A 22,817-nucleotide genomic window follows, 5' to 3' on the forward strand; every position below is an offset into this window, starting at 1 on the left:
CGTGGTTGGCTCCAGGAGCCAGGATGAGTCTGCCCGGTGGTGAATAGGGAGATCTGCATTATAGATGGGAGGGAGGAGTTGCCCCTGGGACCTGAATTGGGCTGTGCCTTCCCTCCACAATGCTGGCTCCACCTCCTGTGGTGCGTCTGATGTCCCTGGCCTGTCCTGTGAATAGAGAAGGGAGCTGAGCAAAACAAAGTGCTCCAGAACCAGTTGTATCTGGTTCTCCCCTTGCCTGCACCTTTGAGAAGAAAGGGTTTAGCTGTATAAAAGGAGGGGCTGTGACACAATGAAAATGTTCTTGTTTGCGACTTGAATCTACCAGGGGTGTGCTGCTGCTGGGGCTCAGGCGAAGGCTTGCCTCCCTGGACTTTGCCCTGCCCCTGGATACCTGGAGGACTTCTTTTCCCTGGGCCCTGCCTGCCCCCTTTTCATCTTTAAGAACATTTTGTTTGCTGAGACTTATTTCTATTCTCTACAGGACCTTTCTGCATCTTTTTGCGCCCTGGGAACGCTGTATCCTAATTTTCCCCTTTGGGAGGGAACCCCCACCTTGGGGATTCCCCTGTGATGCCGGCCTTGCGGTTACCCACCCGCCTATTTTTATATTTACAGTGGGTGCCCATGACACATGGCTGCTATTTTTATATTTGAAATAGGAGGAGCCCACCCTGCTTTATAGTCCAATTTAGAGGAAGCCTACCCCTCATTGCGCTTTTGTTAAACTTATAACTAAAGTGGGTGCCCACCCCGCTTTTCACCACCACGGACCGAGCCGAGTTCGAAACCTTCGGCTGAGCGAAGAGAGTTGCTGCCTGGCTGCTGCCTAATGCAACCCAGAATCTGTCTGCCTGGTTGGGGGAGCGGGCCTGCACCCAGCCAGGAGACGAGACGGCAGCCGCGAGATGGGGGACCGGGTGAAGCAAGGCACCTGGTGAGGCGGGGCTCCCGTTCATGGGGAGAGCCCCGCAAGTGCCGCAGCCGGTTCCCTTGGAGGGGGCACGAGGCACGTTGCCGGTGCCTGCCCCCGCCACAACCAAGGAGAGGAGTCCCATGCGAGCAGCTTGGTAAGTAGGAAAGGGCTGGGGGGCTCTGTGGAGACTATCGATGATGCCTGATAAAGGCAAAGTACCCAGTTAACGCTTTCCGGGCAGCCTCAATGTGTAGCGGGCAGCTCCAATGTTTGGGGGCATATTTAAGTCCAGAGCCTAGATGGCTCTAACATTTGACCATATTTACTTAAAGGGCCCAGAGAGGTCCTCAGGGGTTTGTGCTACCCCAGTTTGCGCATAGATATTTCAGGAGCATGAGACATACTTCATTTTCAGAGCCAGATGGCTCCAACATTCTACACATTTGTCCTGAGGGCCAGTGAGAGCCCTTGCTGCACTTTTACTTCCCAGCTGCCCAGCAAGTAGTGGGCAGCTGCACCGTTTAGGTCTGTTTTTTTAAATCCAGGAGTGAGACGCACTCCTTCGCCCCATCTTTGCCTGCATCGCATATACAGTTACTGATATAGTTAGTTGTACTAACTATAACTCGCGCACCCGCAATCCACTGCTGATGATGTCACATATTACATCATTCATGACATGGTCAGTGACATCACTGATGACATCTCAAATGACATTACTGATGACATCACTGATGACATCATCCAGTGAATGTGGTTTGGTTCTATATTTAATATTATATATATATAATGCAATCTGCTTTGAAGACTGAGTGCATGTATAAGTGTCTGAATGGAGGATTTAGTAGCAATGTGATTGACTGTGTAAGTGACGAATTTAAAGTGTCTCACTAAATATATGGGATAGTGATAAAACTTTGTGAATACCTGTAGCACTCTATCTCTTGTTGTGTAAAGTACTACATAGGTTAGTTAATAGCTATGTGAAAGTCTATATTAGTTAATAATTAGTTAAGTGAGTATTTGTATGGGATAGTGAATGAATGTGTGTGTGGTTGGGTGGGAGGTGTGTGACTGTCCAACGATGTGTAAATAGTAGATTTAGTAGGTATATAAGGTTAAGACTGTATGTGGTAACAGTTGTTTGGGTGAGTGAATCTCTTTATGGGTGTGGTGATGAGTAAATATATTTCTCAATGATACGACACGAAACAAGAAATATAAAAAGCAGTGTATGTGACAGTTGTTTTATATAAATAACTAAACATAAGACTCAGTGATTGTATGAGTGACGTATGGATAACTGTATACTTATAATAGCGATTTTATAACATACTAAGTATGAGTTACTATCTATATCAATAAATAAAGTGGTGTTTGTGTAAGTGTGTAGCTTAGTAAATATAAGTATGATCAACTGTTTGCATAAATGAGTAGAATGACTACATAAGTAAATAGAATGTGTGCTGGTGTGTAATGTTGATGTAGGTGTATAAGTATATTTAATATTGTTCTATTGATCTTTATTAGCATGTATAAGTGAAACTATAGTTAAGTGTTTAGATGTGTGTGTAGATGTAGGAATCACTGAGTGGGTTTTAGAAACTTGTATTGGTGTGTCAATAGTTTCAAATATGGTACTCCTTATTTATTAAAGAGTGTTAAAAGGTTATACTAGTGTATGATAAGATGTATCAGATTGTCACGTGGATGATGTCAACAGTGATGTCATCAGTGATGTCATTTGGGATGTCATCAGTGATGTTATCAGTGGATTGCGGGCGCGCAAGTTATAGTTAGTTATAGTTAGTACAACTAACTATAACCAGGGAATTTCAATGGTTTTATACGAGTGAAATGTCCAACTAACTATAACACCCCTAAAACCTATGTTTTTTTTCAGTGAATTTCTAAGGTTATTTAAATGTTAATATCTAACTATAACATGTCTGAAACCTATGGTTTTTTCAGTGAATTTTAAAGGTTTTTTAATTGCTAATTCTTAACTATAACATGTATGAAACCTATGGTTTTTTCAGTGAATTTAAAGGTTTTGTAAATGTCAATTTCTAAATGTATTAATTCTTATATATTCTTTTTTACACTGATTTACAACATTTTTTAACTATTTATTTTTAGATATTTTATTTTTTAAATTACATTATAGTTATTATACATTTAATTACAAAATATACTTTCTCAGAATGAATTACTTTAGTTTAAATACCTTGCAAATAGGCAATAGACGTTTAAGTACAGTAGTTTCAGTTGTTGTAATGCGCAACACAATTTCAGACACAATGCAACATTGAGGTCAATGCGAATTTCTAGTTAAATGCAATGAGTTACTTTTTAGATTACTTGTCTAACCACACGACTAGATCCTAAATTCAGTACTGGGATATCTCCTGTAAACAGTTGAGTAAAATTGTTATGGTTACAGTAGTGATTTTTAAGGAATATTATTGTATTTTAAAAGTTGAGACTTAAAAACTTTTTCACAAAGAACCACCAATGTTATTCTATGGGAGGAAATTCACTTATCAGGTAAGTAATGTTAATGTTACTTTTTCTTACTCAGTGGTAGATCCTGGATCCAGCATGGGTGCATCTCCTGTAAACAGTTGAAAGAATGTGTTTAAGTCATACAGGCAATATTTTTAGTTTGTGAAAATAGACAGAAACTTTTCTGGTGAAAATCACACAATGGATTCCTATGGAAGGAAATAAAAGTTACTGGTAAGTACGCTTAGAATTACTTTTCAGGGTCAGTGCTGGGCTAAAAAATGCAGCACTGAGTTCTCTCCTGATAACAGGTGAGTAAATCAGAATTCGTAGTTCGACTGATTTTAGAGAAATATTTCTACAGTGGTGAAGGAAGGGGGCGGGGCCTGCGGTGACATGTGTGCAAACACTCCCTGTGGCGCATTTTAAGTTGGGGAATTAATTCCTCTTCAATGCTGCGCTCCCATGGGGGCCAACTAGCCCACCAGGTACCTCCAGTATGCGCCAAGGAGCTGCGTTGCAGAGAGGTATTCAGAGGCCATGCCCTCTCTAAGTTGGGGAATTAATTCCACTTTAATCTAGATGTCCCCTGGGGGCCAAATAGCCCACCAGTTACCTCAACTAAGCGCCAAGGAGCTTTGTTGCAGAGTGTTGTAAAAAGGGGCGTGGCCCCTGAACACATCTCTGCAACGCAGCTCTCTGGCACATACTGGAGGGACCCGGTGGGCTAGTTGGCCCCCAGGGGACCTCTAGATTGAAGAGGAATTAATTCCCCAACTTAAAACACGCCACAGGGCGTGTTTGCACACATATCACCTCACGCCCCGCCCCCTACCTTCACCACTGTGCAAACGCATCCCGTGGCGCATTTTAAGTTGGGGGATTAATTCCCCTTAAATCCTGAGGTCCCCTGGTGGCCAATTAGCCCACCAGGTACCCCCAGAAAGCGCCACAGAGCAGTGTTGCAGAGAGGTGTAAAAAGGGCCGTGGTCTCAGAACACCTCTCTGCACAGTGTCATCCACCCCGAGATAGAAAGGGACAAAGCCATTTGGCATTTCTACAGAAAATTCTTTAAGCATAGGACCAGCACAGTGCCATCCATGTCCTGGCTGTAAAATGACAAAAACCATTTACCACTAGAGGCACAGTGTTACAGGTTTTAATTGTTAAAATACCAACCAAGCTAACCTGAAATGAGTAAAAGCAACCCCTGACACAGTGTTTTGCTCTCATTAGAGCTATTCAGAGAGGTATAGCTTTCTCCAGACACAAGGTAGCACCCAATTTAAAGGGTATTCCTTGAACTTAAACTGGATGATCCCTTGTGTCTAGACAAAGCTATACCTCTTTGAAGAGCTCTAATGAGAGTGAAATAAATGACTTTTGTCATTTTACAGCAGAGCAGAGACAGCATTATGCTAGTCATACGCTTAAATACTTTGATATAGAAATGGCAAAAGAATGGCAGAGTTCTGTGTATGTTCTTTTGACCAATGTCTTGCTACAGGGTAATTCACATCACAATTCTTCCTCACCCTGAAATGCTTCACTATTCTCTTTTTTACTGGAATTAATATACTGCACACATTTTAGTAGCCACATGGGTATACCAAGACATACACACACAAGTCATTGCTGTATGGAATAAAATTGTTGATGTTGGCTGTCTTACTAGTGGGTAACTAGTATGTTTTCTTGCTTTTACTACCCTTGCAAGCGTTGCAATTTCCACATTTGTAGGAACCCTGTTCCTCTCCTTCCTGCCTTGTGTGCCTGTGTAGCTATGCCCCAAAATGTCTCCAATGGATTTCGAGTTGCAATAAGTTGCAAGTGGATGGAGGGACACTTTGCCTACTATCACTGGGTCTGACATTCCCAAATGTCAGTGTCTTGTGATAATGGATTTGTTTTTCTTTGACTCACTGCTGTAAGTGGTGATGAGTCTTACTTTATTATGACCTTCTTTGTGTCTCCTCTTCTTAGTAAGGAGACTGTCCCTGGTCAGACTGCTGGCTTTCTCCCTAACAGTTTTAGGGACCGTGTAAGGGTAGCCCCTGTCCCTGAATCTGTTGGTCATTTTTTCTGTATAGTATATTAGGGATCAGGTAATGGTGTTTTGAAGGGTAGAGGACGGTGAGGGTGTTTACACTTTAAAATAAACTTCACAAAATACAAATGTGTGCAATTCAGTTCGCCTACCTGCCTCAAGGACAAACTTCACACTACATTAGGAAAACTAAATACATGAGGCAAAATATGTTTACTTCTAGAGCATACAATGACTAACTAGCAAAGCTCTAGGTGTTCTCTGGTGCAAATTGTATAGGAAAGCAAGCTCAGCCCTGAATTATTGTTTTGCAAGAAATAATCCTGTACTTCTCTCTTCAGATCACATTTCCAAAACCCTTCCAAAATATACAAACCAGTACAATTGCCATTCTCAGTCTATAATCAAATGCATCTCCGGTTATATTTGTTTGTACAGCACTGTGGCTTTTGCTGACATAGCTAAGTCCGTACTGTGCAAATGCAACACATATTGAAATAAATTACAAAATCAATACTTAACTTTTGAAAACATATGTGTTGACATTCAGTTCAACGTCATCAAAATATCACTTTTGTATCACTCATCACTCTTGTTTCTTCTTATTTCAGGGCCTTTGATTACCAAAATGTTTAAAAGCATGAATCTACTTACAATGATGGCAGTAGGTGAGTACCACAAGCAAAGCATTGATAAAACTGAGATATTCCTGTCCATTTCACACTTAGCTAATAGTATTAGAACTGTGAACGTCTCAAATGCCTGACAAATCAAACTCATCACCCAAGTACATGTTTAGATTAATGTGTTTGCATAAAGTAGGGGTAACCTAGAATCTATGAAAAATAAGGGATAGTAGATCCTTCCTGATAACTCAAATTATATTGATACATTCATAAAGGACGTACTTTTGGATTTGATGTAAATTAGCTGGTTTCTTCTTCACTCGTTTTTTATTTTTATTGTCCATCTTCTGAATTTAAGGGATTAGAATCTACTCATGCCTTTGGTTAAATGTATGTAGAGTTAAGAGTATAGATGAGTGCAATGCCAATCCACGCACTAAATGGACCACAACTAACTTAGGTCCACTTACGTCATCATTTTTGGTAGGCGGTCAGGATCAAAGCAGTTCTCATTTAAGTTGTGGGTGAGTTTTTGTGCAAAGGTGTTTGTGCATGCATACTGATTATTCAGCAACAAATGATAAAAGAAATATCTAATGATCGGACAAAATAACTAAATGTGAAATGTAGACTAAAGGTGAAAATATCTGAGGGAACGTGACAATTGAAACAAAAGAATGCATAAACTGAAGCACCAATGTCAACACTGAAGATTCATTCAAAAGATAGATCTCAAATATGAATACATTTTTTCATTAAGAAAACTCCAAAGCCAAGTTCACTTCACAAGTAACAGCAACTGGAGGAATGTTTCCAAAGACGTATATCTTTAAACGTGATACAATGTCTTCTGATGTCACTTAAAGGATTATTACTTTCTAGGGAAATCTGTCATTGACATACTAGACTGGAATCATGTGCCCCACCTTTGGCACAAACACCATAAAAGAACTGTAGGTATTTTCCAGGACATGGATCTTTTAGCTCATTGTGACTAGAACCTAGGCTGAACCTCACGGTACACAGACAAAATATCGAGTTTTAAATTTCGATATACAATAATATCGAAGTTTAAATATCGATGGGACAAAATATCGAAGGTAAGTAATATCGACAGTCTTAATATCGATATTAGTATGATATCAGTAATATCGAAGTTTTAAATATCGATGTCAATAATATCGAAATAAATAACTTCGATGTTACTAATATCAATTTTTAAATAAATTTAGTGTATATTATATTGTATTTATTATGTTTTATTATTTTTTTTTAATGTAATTTAATTAAATATTGTCTTTTACTACTGTAGCGGGTTGTGGGTTTATAGGGGAATAGGGTGGGAAGTAATTTAATTATGTTAAATTAATATTAATTAGTAGGAATTATTAATTAATTAATTGAGAATTAATTTTTAATTAATTTTAATTAATTGATAAATATGTTCTGTAGCGAGTTATGGGTTTATAGGGGAATAGGGTGGGAAGTAATTTAATATTAATTAATTAATTATTATAAGTTTGTACATATTTTAATTAATAATTAATTGGTAATTAATTTATAATAATTAGTTAATTAATTATTATAATTTTGTACATATTTTTAATTATTAATTAGTTGGTAATTAATTAATATTAATTAGTTAATTACATTAATTATAGTAATTTTTGTATATATAATTTTTTGTTATTCTTAATTAATTAATTGGGAAAATAATATTAATTATTAAATTAAATTAATTACAGCTAATGTGCTAGTATATTTACTTTATTGTTATTGTTAATTAATAATTAATTGGTAATTAAATAATATTAATTAATTTGGGTAAAGGAGTATTTTTAGGGTTCAGGGTCAGTTTTCAGTTTTTGGGTAAAGGGGTATTTTTAGGGTTCAGGGTCAGTTTTCAGTTCTTGGGTAAAGGGGTATTTTTAGGGTTCTGGGTCAGTTTTCAGTTTTTGGGTAAAGGGGTATTTTTAGGGTTCAGGGTCAGTTTTCAGTTTTTGGGTAAAGGGGTATGTTTAGGGTTCAGGGTCAGTTTTCAGTTCTTGGGTAAAGGGGTATTTTTAGGGTTCGGGGTCAGTTTTCAGTTTTTGGGTAAAGGGGTATTTTTAGGGTTCAGGGTCAGTTTTCAGTTTTTGGGTAAAGGGGTATTTTTAGGGATAAGGGTCAGTTTTCAGGTCTTGGGTAAAGGGGTATTTTTAGGGTTCAGGGTCAGTTTTCAGTTTTTGGGTAAAGGGGTATTTTTAGGGTTCAGGGTCAGTTTTCAGTTTTTGGGTAAAGGGGTATTTTTAGTGTTCAGGGTCAGTTTTCAGTTTTTGGGTAAAGGGGTATGTTTAGGGTTCAGGGTCAGTTTTCAGTTTTTGGGTAAAGGGGTATTTTTTGGGTTCAGGGTCAGTTTTGGGTTTTTGGGTAAAGGGGTATTTTTAGGGTTCAGGGTCAGTTTTCAGTTTTTGGGTAAAGGGGTATTTTTTGGGTTCAGGGTCAGTTTTGGGTTTTTGGGGTACAGGGATGTTTTTAGGGTTCAGGGTCAGTTTTGGGTTTTTGGGGTACAGGCGTACAGGGTAAAAAGAAAAAAAAATTACATTAAATCAATTAAATAACATTAAAAAAAATAAAATTACATTAAATTATTAAGTGTTTTATTTATTTTAAATGTATATGTATTAGTTTTAATTTTGTTTTAATATTTTTATTTAATATTTGTAAAATTATATGTATTTTAAAATTATTTTTACATTATTAATAATACATTTAAAAAAACAATATTTTTAATTCCGATATTTTTGTACTACGATATTATTTTTTCGATATTTTTGTACTTACCTTTATGAAGATATGATTCCGATATTTTTGATGTCGATATTTTTGTGCCGATATTTTTGTATTTCGATATTCTGTCTGTCGATATTATGTCAGACATTCGAACCTCACTGCCAAGGCTCAAAAATGTTAAAACCAGTTAGGTAATACATGTCTTCCCAGGCAGTTTGATCTGGACTATTGTTCTTGGAGCAGAAACCTGTCTGATGTGTATATCATTGGTCTCTGTCTGTAGTGGCATGATGAGCAAAAAGACAATGGACTGGAATGTAACCCAAATAATTAAAAAGGCCTCAGATTAATACAAATATTCTATCCACATTTTAGTTTTTCTAAGTGAAAACCCCTAAGTATTTGGGTTACAACTCACGTTTGAGAGCCATCATAAGAACTTAGAGTATTAGTTGTGATAAGTAAGAACCAACTTCAAATAATAATAAGTCTGGTCTGGGTGAGCCAAAAGTCCCTCAATAAACCTGTAATTAACCCCAAGGTAGCTTGAAACAAAAGCAGTTAGGTTTAACTTAAAGAAACAGTGTAAAACATTAATGCAGCACTCAAACAGTAATAAAGTGAAAAACCAACACAAATGAAAATGTAAAGCAATATAGTAAAATAGAGAAAATGTAATAAATGAAATGCCACCAAAACAGCAAAGATACAATCGGAAGAATCAGAGATATGAATTTTTAAATTTTGAATTGAAAAATAGTGCCAAAAAGAACAAAGGGCCTACCGGGTTATCTGGCGGTGCATGACCAGGCAAAGTCAAGAGCTAAGGCTAACTGTGATGGAGCGTCGGTCAGATAGAAGGTCCAAGTTGGATCCTGTCTCAGAGTTACCTTCAAATGTAGAAGAAATTCTGAGAAGGCAAACACTTCTGTGGGGCAAGGCATTGACTGGATGCAAAGACGCTGTCATCGGTGATTGGGAGCTGCTGGACAATTTCTTAGTGAAGCCATTGAAGGGAAAAAAATCTCAGTGAGAGAAAAGTCAAGATTTCACACTGAGGAGGCTGTCTTCGATGGGGTACAGTGTGATGGTGGGCCTGGTGGGCCTGGTGGAAATTTCTACCTTGAAAATTAGATGTTTTTCTGGATCTCAGACTTCCTCAGGCAAGGGAACAATGCAGGTTGTAGATTACAAGGGCTCCACAAGGCTGCATACTGTGTTCGGGAGGTTCGGCTAAACAGGAATTGCTACTGTGCATAACACCACGACAGCATTTGCATTGATGTCAATCCCACCGCGATGCACCCTCAGTGAATGGCTTGCTTTTAGACCCCAGTCCCACTCCAGTTCTCAGAGCAGAAGTTTGCAGAAAAGCTTTAAAGCCCCAAGAGGTTAGATAGGAGGAGTACACTCTTACACTAATCCAAGGGTCGAAGACTAGAGGGGCACCACATGGGTTTCAGGACTCACTTTAGCAGAGGCCATCAGCAGAGTACAAGGGACGTCCAGTTGGGTTGGTCAGTTGGGCAGTTGCAAGAAGACACCTTTGGATGCTTGTTGTATCTCTGTAGCTCAGACACATGGTCAGCCAACTTACCTTTGGAGGCACTTCTGGGGTCCTGAATTTCCTTCAACTAGAGTGGAATGGTGGTTCTGATGTTACTTGATCTTCCTGTGGCATTTTACATTGTGTCACATACATTGCACCTCCAGCATTAGCATTCCTTCGGGGTGCGAGGACTAGTGCTAGATTGAATTACACTCCTCATCTGATTACAATTTTTTTTTGGTGGGAAAACCTGAGGGTTCTTCTTCGAGTCCAACTCTTTATAATGTCTAATGTGCTCCCCTTGCAACTTTGGTGGAACGCTGTGGTGCCTATGTGATCTTGTACACTGAACAACTCAGCTTATTTTTCCCAGGCGGGTGGATATGGACTGCAGCATCTTAATTCCTGTCTTTCTGCTGTCTTTAGATAGCTGCACTTGAATCACCTTATGTGCAACATGGACAATATGGAGGTCCTCTTATTCGAGACATTTCAATCTGGATGGTGGTCTAGCTGTTGAGTAAATAGAGCTTCTTCTCCATCTGTGGTAATTAAAAACCATGGGGTAATATATGATAATCATTAATATTTTCAAGCACAGGTGTCCACAGTGGTTGGAAACTGTTTTGGTCTGCCATGCTCTTTGAATACATTTTGAATACAAGTACCGAGGGACATGCAGTCCCTCATTACTTCTAGGCTGGACTCTGCCAAAACTGTTTTCCTGGGTCTCCCTTATTTCTTCATTGAAGGACTCCGGATCGTTAAGAGTGCGCTGCTCAACTGATTCTCAAACATCCTTTTTAGACATGACTCCCTTCCTATTTAAGCTCTTTGTATTGGCTACATGTAAAGTAGTGCATTCTTTAGAGTTCTCTGGTTCCGGCCCTTTGGGCCTTTTTTGACTGCACCTCAATATTTGGTAGTTGATTGTAACTCTATAGTCCCTCTATAGCTTTGTGTTCTGCTCAGGCTTCATTTGCATTGGGGCAGATACTAAGGCAGGCTAGAAGGGGAGGCCACCTCTTCTCCCTTCTAGTTGCTTATGCATGGAACAAGCTCCGGTTTGGGCTTCGATCATTTTCTTCTGAGTCTTCTTTCCGAAAAAACTCAAGACTTGGCTCTAAGCGCAGGAATTATTGTGATAGCTCCTATCAATTACTTTTCTAGCGCCAGGACACACCATGAAACAGCTGTGTGCTTTATAAGGCGCTCTAAATTAATTAAGGTAAGCAGGTAAGCACTCATTTTTCCATCCCCTAAAGTATTTCTGGTCAATTCCAGTAACCCCTACTTGCTTTGGTGCCAGTCTAACTAGAGAGACAAAGGACAGGCAGGCCAAGACAAGTGCTGCATCTGTCAGTCATTGGGTAGGATTCTTCTGAAGCGAGACAGGGGCTAGGTACAGACCCCGGGCTACCCTTTGAAATGCAATCAAGGGCTGAGTGAAACCCACAGGTCATTCTGTGCATGGGAGAAACACACCTAACACACCCAAGGATATTTGCACACGTGTAACAGGAATACACATCTCACCACTGAAGAGACATTCACATTCAGGTGACACTGAACACAGACACATTTCGCTTCAGCAGAAAATGTCAACTTTTAAAGCTGGCGTTTAAAAATTTTTAATTTTAAAGTCGACTTGGCCATTAGGTTGGATTCTAATTTACTATTAAACAGAGTCCTTGATTTATTTTTCTACTTAGTCCTACACTTAAGATATGCATTATGAATTTTTATAATGTAACTCAGTACTTTTCTATGGGAGATTCATCCTTGCCACAGTGAAAAACGACTTTGAAGATTTTTCATTGCCAGGACATATAAAAATGTAATCATACATGTCCTACTTTTAACCTTCCACATACCCTGCCCTACAGGCACGTCGAGCCTACCTTAGGAGTGACTTATAAGTAATAAACAGAAAAGATTAGCCCTGGAAAAAGGTTTATTTTGCCCTGCCGAAATGGCAATTTAAAACTGCACACACAGGCTGCCAGGGCAGGCCTGTAGACATGTTGTACAGTGCTACATTTGTGCTTGGCACGCAAGTGCTGTAGGTCTCTTGTAAGATTTGATTTAAAGGCCCTCGCTACCTATAGTACCATATGCTAGGGACTTATAAGCAAATTTAATGTGCCATCTTGGTGTATGCCAATATTACCATATTTAAAAGGGACAGTACAGGCATTTTATCACTAGTTGGTAGCAATTAAGTGCATACAGTCATATGGCCAACAAATATAGGCTCAAAAACAGGTCACAAACATCTGGAGGAATACCACAAAAAGATGGTCTTTTCCAACACTCATTGAGGTTGAAACTCGTCTGGAGTTGATTATGTTCCGGTTTACCTGGGACATTGACAGGCATTTCAGGTTTGACTGTTTCTACAGGAGCAAAAGCAAGGATGCCTATAGTGACAGGTTGATGGACATTGAGGTTCAGCTTTGATCATGCTCAAATCATGACCAATTGCCCGATTTTATCTGCTTCTGTATCCTGGATATCTGTGATGAGGAGTTCTACATAGTTGCTTTATCATAACATGATGGAATACTAAGAATTTAGTCGTGGACTCAAATAATTCAATTTGCTGGTTCAAGAGAATTTGCCTAATTATGTTGTTGTCTAATAGATGTGCCTGTGGGCAGGAATGGACCAATGTCCAACTTTTGATGTAACCATGGAAAGTATACATGATTCCGATTAAGATTAATTGTTTCAAAAAATATCCCACGTGTCTATCTTGATAATCGGGCAAGGATTCGGGCTTTTGGGTGAACATTGGGCCCCCGGACCTATAATTTTCAAAGGCAGTGGTTTTCCAATTCACATTGGCCTTCATTTAAACGGTGTAGCCCTTCATTTCCTGATCGGGCCTTATAAGTTGTCATTCCCACATGTGTTTCAGGTTATTTCTTCTTTTTTGATTCTCATTTTCTTTATGAACTTTTTCAAACCAGCAGCTTTCCTGTTTTACTGACGGGGAAACAGAAAAACAAAGTACACAAACAAATCTGTGCTGCAAATTGGTGGATTGGGTGTGAGATTATTAAACAGATTTTTGTGTGTAAATTATGTGCCAGGTTTACCTGTTCTACATGTATTATTCCTTTTAAGGATGTTCATTAACTATGAAACATTTAATGTGCTTGCCTACAATGTAGTGAGAGAGAATCTGTAAATTATGCCATCAAAGCAACTGCACAAGAGTGTTAACACTGATTATGTTCATATTTCAATCATTTTTTCTTCTCAGTGTTGGCTGCAGCGCTTTCAATTGGACACTGTGATGGTAAGAAGATAAGCATTTAATGTGTTTCTAAATAGATAAATCTATGTATTTCATATCAATGTGTGCTTCTGTGCTGCAAGGCAACCCCTGCCCTGCTAGGTGTGTTTTAAGTATTTGCCTACTACACTCATGCTTCGCAGTGGTCCTACTGGATCCACTATCCTCTAGAGGACCCACAGAACATCTGGGTGAGACTTGTAATTAATTGCCCAGAGAAGACAGACAGACAAGAAGACTTATGGCCTGATCGTCACGTCGCCGCCCTGCTCCCGCACCGCCAAACCTGTGTGCGCACCGCCTGCCACATTACAACTATTTTTGTCACTGGCAGGTGGCTCTTTGGAGGTCCCACGGCAGTGACTATGTAATAGGCATTGCAATAGGAGTGTCAAAGTCAGTACCTGCACAGCATGGACTGGGGCAGTCCATGCTGTGCATGTACTGGGTGTGTTTGCACACAGAGGGGCACATCATGTGTCTCCCTGAATGCCCCCCCATGGCCATGCGACAACAGAGGGCCCTGTAGGGCCCCCCTTTGTTTCCTCTACACCACGTGTTCATGGAGTAGGAACCGCCATGAAAACAATGGCGGAGAGGAATCGCATAATATGCGTGGCGGGACGCAGCGATTCCGCCAAGCATATTGCCGCCTCAAGACTACCACGCCACTATTTGAGATCTCTTATCCGTGGCGGCTGTAGTGGTACAATTGCGGCCTGACCGCTCTAGTTGGAACAGAGTGGCTGGAAGATTGCCACCATGAGTCTGGCAGTCCATGAACCGCCAGACACATAATCAGGCCCATAAACGTTTTCATGTAGCATAGCATAAACCACAGCTGAGAGGTCTCAAAGCTCGTTCCTAAAATGGAATTTTAACATAGAAAGAATACGAATAATGGTTAAGTTAAAAGAGGCAAATATGCCAACCATAGCAGTGACATATATAAACAGATATACATTGACTGCTATCACAGTGTTAACATAATACTATTCAATTGGGAGTTTACAACAATTGTTAGGTGGCAATTACAGCATGTATATGCCATCACTTAACCAAATTTCCAAGGTAATCCAAGATCCAATAAATCACCTCATATAGTTTTTAATCTGTTTAGTGCCCAAACACATGCTATCCATGGATTTCAGCACAACAAAGACACAAACACTGGGGGGCAGATTTACTAGTTGCTCAGGCAGTGCAGCAGCCGCAAATGCTGGGTTGTGTTGTGTGAGAAGGAGAGAGCAGAAGTACACCATATTTACAGAATATGGCGCTATCTTCTCCTCTCCCTAGCACTGGTCCAGAAATATGCTTTGTGTAAAAGAGTGTATGCTTGACGGAGGCATGACCGCTACAATGAGACAGGTGTTATTTGTCAGCAGAGACTGGGTCATGAGTGGGGCAGTTCTCCATTAATGGTGTGCACTGAAGTCCCCATCAATGGACATTGGTGCCATGCCTGGCAGTGGGGGATGTCTGAAGAGAGGAACAGAGCAAGAAGAATTTCTCCTGCCACACACATGGGGAGAAGTCCTTTTCGAATGAGGGGACTGACAATAATGTAGTGCATGGTCAGAAAGCGATGTTGCTAGTATTGGATATTCTTGTGAAAACATTGGATAATGTGGAGAAAACTGCACTTGTGGTGAAGTCATGCTGGGGAGATATGGAGCAAAATATGCTTGCCTGCCCTGAGTGGTAGTCACAGGAACAGCCATTGAAATGAAAATGCAGAAATCTTTAGGATGAGTGGATGCTGTGGAGACAAAGGTGCAAGACTTGCAGTATTCCAATGGGGTTCATGTAGGGCAACATACCTGCTTTCAAGCAAAATTCATATTCAGAGCTGCAAGGACCAATAGAGCTGTGGACTGTCCTTCTGTGGACACCAGTTGAAACACATCTGAGGTACGGCATTTTCTTTTAGCAAACCTTCTGATTTTGACATCTCATTCTGGAACAATGCCTGTGAAGAAAAAAGCATTACTCAGTTGTATTTCAAGAACTATTGACCAATAGGTGTTACCTTTATTAACGATTCCTTTCCAACATAGCCATTAAACAGATAGATTCTGTAGCATGCTGGCTCTTATTGTAAGTGACAATCTCTATTCTGTTTCCTATTGTGACATGTTCCAGGTCTCTTTCCACTCGACCAGAACCTCCTTCTCCTTTAAAGTGAGTGCTGTGTGCAGAAATAGCAAACACATCTGTGCACACTGAAGGGGGAGGAGGTAAAACAGTGAGTGGTCAGCAGCACATTTCTTTCTGAGGGCCCTTATTCCAACTCCTATCTCTTCTTTCTTGTTTCTCTTCTCCATCCTCTTTCTCTGCCCTTTGTTCCAAAGTCATCTTTAGCTGTTTCTTTCTCCACTCTCTGCTGGAGCTCTTCAACTACCGGAGACTGTGGGCTGTACCACATAAAGTAAACACAAGGAGCATAAAGTTAAGATAAAATATTTGCCACAGCATGGGATCACTGATGTCTTAAGTAGTTGTAGAGCTTGAGCAGCACTATTTTAACAACTTACACTGTGATAATTGATTGCTTTCCCCAGGAACCTTAGAGGTATGTGCTGTTTTGTCTGTAGACATAGCAATATTTGCAAATATGTCTAACGTAAATACAGTGCCTAACAAGAAAAACAAATGTAAAGTAACAAAACAACACCATTAAAAAATAACAGGGTACATCCCAAGAAAACAGTCAAGCCAGAATGCAACACATCTACTGTAGAACACAACAAAATCCAGGTAAAAAAATTACAGCACCACAAAAAACAACAGACTTTATACCCACTCAAAAAATTTGCACCACAAAGGGAGACAATCATTTTTGTGACATGTTACCACATGGGGAATCCTGTTTTCATAATATAGTGTTAAAATGTGTTTATCGCTTGCACTACCGTACCTTACCACCAAGAGTATGAAATGGCGCAAGTCACAAATGTTTGTGATCCTAACAGTGTTTTAGTTTAGTGCTCCAAGTGCTTATTTTGCATGATTTGGCCCCTGTTCTGTTCTGTTTCTTGCTTGGCATTTTTTGTGCTCTTTAAAATAAAGATAACGTCCGGTGGTCAATAGTCCTTGACATACAACTGAGTAATGTTTTTTTCTTCACAGGCATTGCTTTGCGATTCCCTATTTATAGTCGCAATTCTAGGTAATGGCTCTTTTTGTGATTACCAAAAATTGGGACTAGAAATCCTTTAATACATCTTGAAAGGCTTTTTTGCATTCTCAAGTGGACGAAATTATCGATTCGCACCATATGAGAATGCAAAATTGTTTGATCCATGTGGGCGCTGGATTATTATTCTCGTGGGAATTTACTGGCTACGTTTCAACAAGAGTCAGATATATGTCCTTAGTGTATTCTCCGAAGATGGCATAACTGCACATGAACTAATAAAAGAGATGTTCAAGGCGAAGCTATGATATACTCACCCCAGCTGGATGGAGGTCAGCAGACCCACAGCCAGGGTATGGATCTCTGAGACAGTCTAAGACAACACTCTATTAACAAAATGACATTCTGTGCTCAGTGTTACACACTGACTGTAATCGACACATTTAAGATATCACAATCACCATAAGACATATGTATCTAAGAGGCTGCTGGGTTTCTTAGTGCAGATTTCAAAGTCATTTCAAGGGAGTGTAGTGACCTTGTTTGCTCTGCATTATAGCTTCGAATCGGCTTTCTTTTTGTTCCCGGATAGGACTGTATCCACATGATCACTTAATATACATCAAAAGTAATATCAGATACAATAGAAGGCTCATCAATATCTGTGAACACTTACGCCCATTGCAAGATCATATTAAATTGACCGCGAAGACTATTTGTCAGGCCACCTATTGCAAATAAACTCAATCTGTTTTGAAATGTATCCCTGCCCCAGTTTATCAAATGCAGCATGCTCAGATCAAGGTACGGTACGTCATGGAGTGCTGTCAGGATAGGTGGTGATAGCAAAGTAAAGACTGTGGGCCATATTATCAAGAACGTCGATAACATTATTGCTGCTTTAGGGTCAGGAAACTGCCGCTAAAGCAGCGATATGGAGCTTGATAATATGCCCTTGTGAATTTCCATAGAAGCCCAGGTTCTGGTGTGAAGGACATCAAACCTGGGCTTCTATGGGAATTCACAAGGGCATATTATCAAGCGCCTTATCGCCACTTTAGCGGCAGTTTCCTGCTGCCAAAGCAGCGATAATGTAATTGCGGTTCTTGATAATATGGCCCTGTATTTACTTACACACGTGATGTGGTAATATATGCACACACGGGAATGTACACATATTGTTTGCATGCATTACCACATTAAAGCCCAACTTATTGGCCTTACCCACATTTCATTTTTGGAGCATCCGTATGCAGGTATGCGAGTAGTTTTCTCTGTGCTTCCTCCAAAGTTCGTAAAGAAGGCTTGGGAAAGCCAATGGCACCTGGTATACATGTCTGTCCTACTGGCTTTAGGAAGGGGGGGCTGTTTTCCAAATTCTGAAGCTAGGATATAAACCAGAACGCTACATTCTAAAGAACCCTTAGGCCAAAGGGAGTCCAGGGGCAGAAGTTGTCTCGTACCCAACAATGCAGCACTGTAGCTGTCTAATGTTTCTGACAGTTATTGTCTACTTGTTGGATACTTTCATTTCACATGCCCAGGCCTGCACAAAACATCTTTGTGATTCCCTGCATATCTGCTTCAGATGATGTAAGATTGGGCTGCAGATACCTCACAGTACATACATGAAAATGTGTAGTAGTTTTATAAGTTAGAGGTTTAAATGTTAGACTGCTGGGTCACATTTTGTATATGGCCAAAGTGTGTAGTATTTTTAAAGATACCGGTTCCAATGTTAGGCTGCTGTGTCGCATTTCATATATGGTCATTAATAATCTGTAACTCTCCTCATATTGTCATTGCAGAAAAGTGCGAAAAAAACATGGAGTACAAAACCTGCGTCAGCATATGTCCGAAAACCTGCGAGGACGTGGCCAACATGGGGGGTGTCAGGGTGTGCCCAGGAATTTGTGTTGGAGGATGCGTCTGCAAAGAAGGATATGTCCGGAATTCTGGTCAATGTGTACCTGAGAGTACCTGTCCTTGCGCCGCCAATGCTCACTATTCTAAATGTGCTTCTCCATGTCCCCTCACCTGTGAGAATTATAAAGATGCAGTAGCATGCAAAACTCAATGTGTGCCAGGATGCACATGCAACAAAGGCTATGTTAGGTCTGGAGAATCTGGTAAATGTGTGCTTCCTAAAGACTGCCCTCTTGCAGCCTAAGCCTAGACTTGGAGCTCAATGGATCCTTCCAATCAGGTGCGAAAAGTGTATTGTAGTACAATTGAAATAAATCGTTGTGATTACAAAATGAAACTGTATCTGTTATACGTGCTAATTAAAATCTAGTGTGATATTCCTCTGTATTAAAGAATTTCGTAATAAGAAAAATATTAAATCCGGTTAGTATGCATAGACGTGCAATGAAGAAACTCAAAGTAGTGCTACTAGTTGGAAAGATAAGCCACCTTCCTCTTTGTCCCGGGCAAGGCCAGCAGATCTAAGTAGACTGACATACAGCCTATTGTGGCCCAGGACACCTACTGATGATTTCTCCTTAGGAACCAATGTATCTAAACGATGAACAGTAGCTTAAGTAGAAGTCCTAATCCCACAGATGAGAAGTTTAGGAAGTAGACGTTCTAAACATGAGTAAGGTTTAGGAACTGACATTCTATCGTCCATAATCGATTATGTTGTTAGATCACAGCCATTATTAATCAATTTCCTTTTCCTGCTTTTTAGACTAAGTATAACCTTTTTAATAGGTGCTACATGCTCTTTTTAGGTCTCGCCTTCGCAGCGAGCATGCGCTACAAAGGCAAAAAGACCTTTTCCGATCGGTTTGGCTTTTCAGCCAAGCACGTGCATGCGTTCCATTGCCTTCAATGGCAACGCGCGCACGTCAGGAGATTCACATGCGGGAGCACGCTCCACAAGATGGTAGTAATTAACGCTCCCCTAAGTGAATCGCGCAGTCTATCACCCCCACCTTGTGCCGCGTGAGCGCTTGTACCAAGGATGTGGTCACCTGAGAACTGGCACAGTATACACAGTTTGTTTTCTATGGCTGTAAATACATTTTCACTATTTCGTGAAAATCCGGACGCACCAATAGCCTCATCTCATCAAAGACTGATTGCCATGTCAGAATGGTGTGCGCGTTCGAGCCGCAGCAATCAGAACCCCACACTTTGGTCAATACCAAGAAGAAAGGCTGCCTATGTGTTGGGCACGATAAGCAATACAAATCTTATCTATATATTGCATTGGAAATTCTAACCCAAGATGGATGGTGCCACTAAGCTAATACTAATATTGTTGGGAATATTAGTTTTGGCCGTGCAACAGCCAACTGAGGTCATAGCTAAAAGGAAAGCTGATGTTTCAAGACGTGTTTAGTGTAATCAGTGAACGCCCGCAAGCGACTTGGTAGCTGGGTTTCTCGCACATGCGCAGAGAGCGTTAGCCCCCTTTGGGTGTTGAAGCTACAGCTGAGAGACACTGCTCGTCTGTCATGGCTGGCCAGGGGGGCTCGGGTCCCAGTATCCTGGAATACTTTGAGGAAAGGATGGCTACGGTTGTTGATTCTGCCGAAGCGAGACCGGGAATATGTCTAAACTGCAGCCTTCAGGTAAACGGAAAAGTCCTTAAATATGGTAACTGAGCAAATGAAATTTTGGCTGCATTAGCGTGCAGGCAAGGAGCATCTAAATTCACGCTCTGAATAAAAGGCGTTTAAAATATAGCAACAAATTCAAGTTTAATGCCTGCCGTGGTTTGGTCGATTGGCGTTGCATGACACACACTCTTTCCTCAAATTTGGTCCCACCCTGGACCAAATTTGGCGCTTCGGACTCTCATTTAATGCTTCAGGTACACGTGGGTGCTTTGGCACATCATTAGTGACGTAATGTCACGGTACCACTAAAGTAAAGTTCTGCATTTGAGTACCTTGTGTGTAAGTTATAACTACTTGGCTACGATATTCGTGTCAAGGCTGATATACTTTTGTGAACATTAGCACAACGCTGGTGTTTCCATTCCACTCTTTGCAATATAATCATTAAAATAGCAAATACTGTAAGATAGCGCTGCAAATGGATTTTACAGTGGCACAAAAGTAAGCATGGGCGGAAAATCCGTTTCGCTCGCGGATTTTGCGGATTTTCGGTAAATTCGCAATCCGCGAGATTCGCGAATCTCCCGCAAAATCCGCAAATCCGCGAGCAGCGGATTTTATGGCTTGCTCGCACTGTTCGCGTGAGTTCGCGGCTTCCCAGTACAACTTCGCGCCCCGCGAATAAGCGCAAAATTGCAGAAATACGATCTTAGCAAAACTGAAACTACTTACCAGGTTCAAAAGTTCAGGCTCATCATTAGTAGCCATTTCCTGTAGTGCTTCCTGAGGGGCCCCTCCAGAGTTCAGTTGCCAGTTGCAACTATTATGTGACCCTGCTCTGAACCTCAGAATAGTTACACATATGCCACTAAGGTCCTGAATTACAGCTAAGGGAGACAAGCAGGAGCCAGGCTGGAAGTTCAAATCCATTAATCAGCCCCTAATTCATTATTGTCAGTTGGGGCAGGGCAGGTGTTGTAACTAATTTTGCAACAATGAAAGCACTTAGCAAGTGCAAAAGATCACTAATCAGGAAGCACTAAGGAAGCAGGTGCCAGCTAAAAAAATATTCTGTGACACATTAATCAGCCCCAAATTAATTCAGGTCACTTGAGGCAGGGAAGGTGTGCTTGCTTTGCCACAATAATGTACACTGACTGGACAACCAGAGGGTGCTGTGATGAAACAGAGGGTGGCATGGGTGGGCCAGAGGGTGGCATGAGTAGTCAGAGAGTGGCAGTGGTGACAGAGAGTGGCAGTGATGAAGAAGAGTGTCCCAAACAGGCTGGACAGTAGAAACAACAAGTTCGCGAAACTTGCTACCCGACAGGTAAGTTTGCGTTTGCGAAATTGTACCAAACCCTCGCGAACTGGCAGAAACCCGCGCGAACACACAAAAAAAAAAAAATCCGCAAATTCGCGAGAATTCGCGGATTTTGCGAATTGCGAGTTCGCAAATCCGCAAAATTCGCGAACGCGAGATTCGCAAAATTCGCCCATGCTTACACAAAAGGTCCCCTAAATGTGTGAAAGAAGGCAGAGGTAGAATGATCATTATGTTAAACAATATATAGGATTTAATTTACCCAGTTCTTAGCCTTTCCAGGATCCAAATCATTTAGAAATTTCATGTGTTTTTAGGACTCGCCTTTGCAGCGTGTATGCGCTGCAAAGGCAAAAAAAACCTTTGTAAACTTTCCACACATCTGATGAATCTGTGTGCTGTTAAAACTGTGGCGATAACATAGAGCTTTATTAAAATCCTGTTATTTTAAACCAAGAATGACAAGCGCTTGAAATTCTTTCAATTGAAATTTGGTGGTAGAAGTTAAATTCTTAGATATGTTAAGACCGCCATAGCCAAATTGGCTTAGTGTCCTTAAGGATGTACCCTAGGTTATCATATTCAGTACATTCTCTCCAACTTCTAAGGGCAGTGGATTCCCAAAGATTGATTCCCATGTCAATAAGAATCAATGGCTTGCTTGTCCAGAGTGCGATGGTATTCATTTTACGTTCTCGTGCCCACTGAAATCATTAACCTGCCAGTTGGGCAAATAGCTGTGCTGACAGTCTGTTAGTAAAACGATTGTTCAGCCATTAGTCTGAGGTGTCATGAGTTCCTCTGTAGAAGTTTGTAGTTGCACTGTTAGTGAACAATAGATGTAGAACCCTAGCATCCTTAGGGTTATACACCCACTGCTGCCAAATTCATGCTACAGTTCAGTTACAGATTTGTGCTGTCCTAGACTGTTCGCTATTTCAGATGGGCAGTGTACAGGTACAGATTTGTGCTTCCAGTGGTGTGCAACTAACCTGTGCTTCTGTCATTGCGCCGATTCTATCCCCGCTTGTGTTTGTGAGCAGCTTCTATCCCTGCTTGTGTTTGTGAGCA

At 40.7% G+C, this 22,817-nt stretch overlaps 1 protein-coding gene across 1 annotated transcript in view; it reads left to right on the forward strand.

Annotated features, from left to right (window-relative positions):
- LOC147701360 (serine protease inhibitor swm-1-like) overlaps positions 1-19,181 on the forward strand; it is a 33,240-nt gene extending 14,059 nt beyond the window's left edge. Inside the window, exons 2-4 of the mRNA XM_086930057.1 lie at positions 6,078-6,134; positions 13,682-13,717; positions 18,662-19,181. Of these exons, the coding sequence (XP_086786183.1) occupies positions 6,095-6,134; positions 13,682-13,717; positions 18,662-19,023 (438 nt within the window). The 5' untranslated portion in view covers positions 6,078-6,094 and the 3' untranslated portion in view covers positions 19,024-19,181. The remainder of the gene's footprint in view (positions 1-6,077; positions 6,135-13,681; positions 13,718-18,661) is intronic.
- The last annotated feature ends 3,636 nt before the right edge of the window (positions 19,182-22,817 follow it).

This window comes from Lissotriton vulgaris, chromosome 7 (assembly GCF_964263255.1).
Source record: "Lissotriton vulgaris chromosome 7, aLisVul1.2, whole genome shotgun sequence".
Classification (NCBI taxonomy): domain Eukaryota; kingdom Metazoa; phylum Chordata; class Amphibia; order Caudata; family Salamandridae; genus Lissotriton; species Lissotriton vulgaris.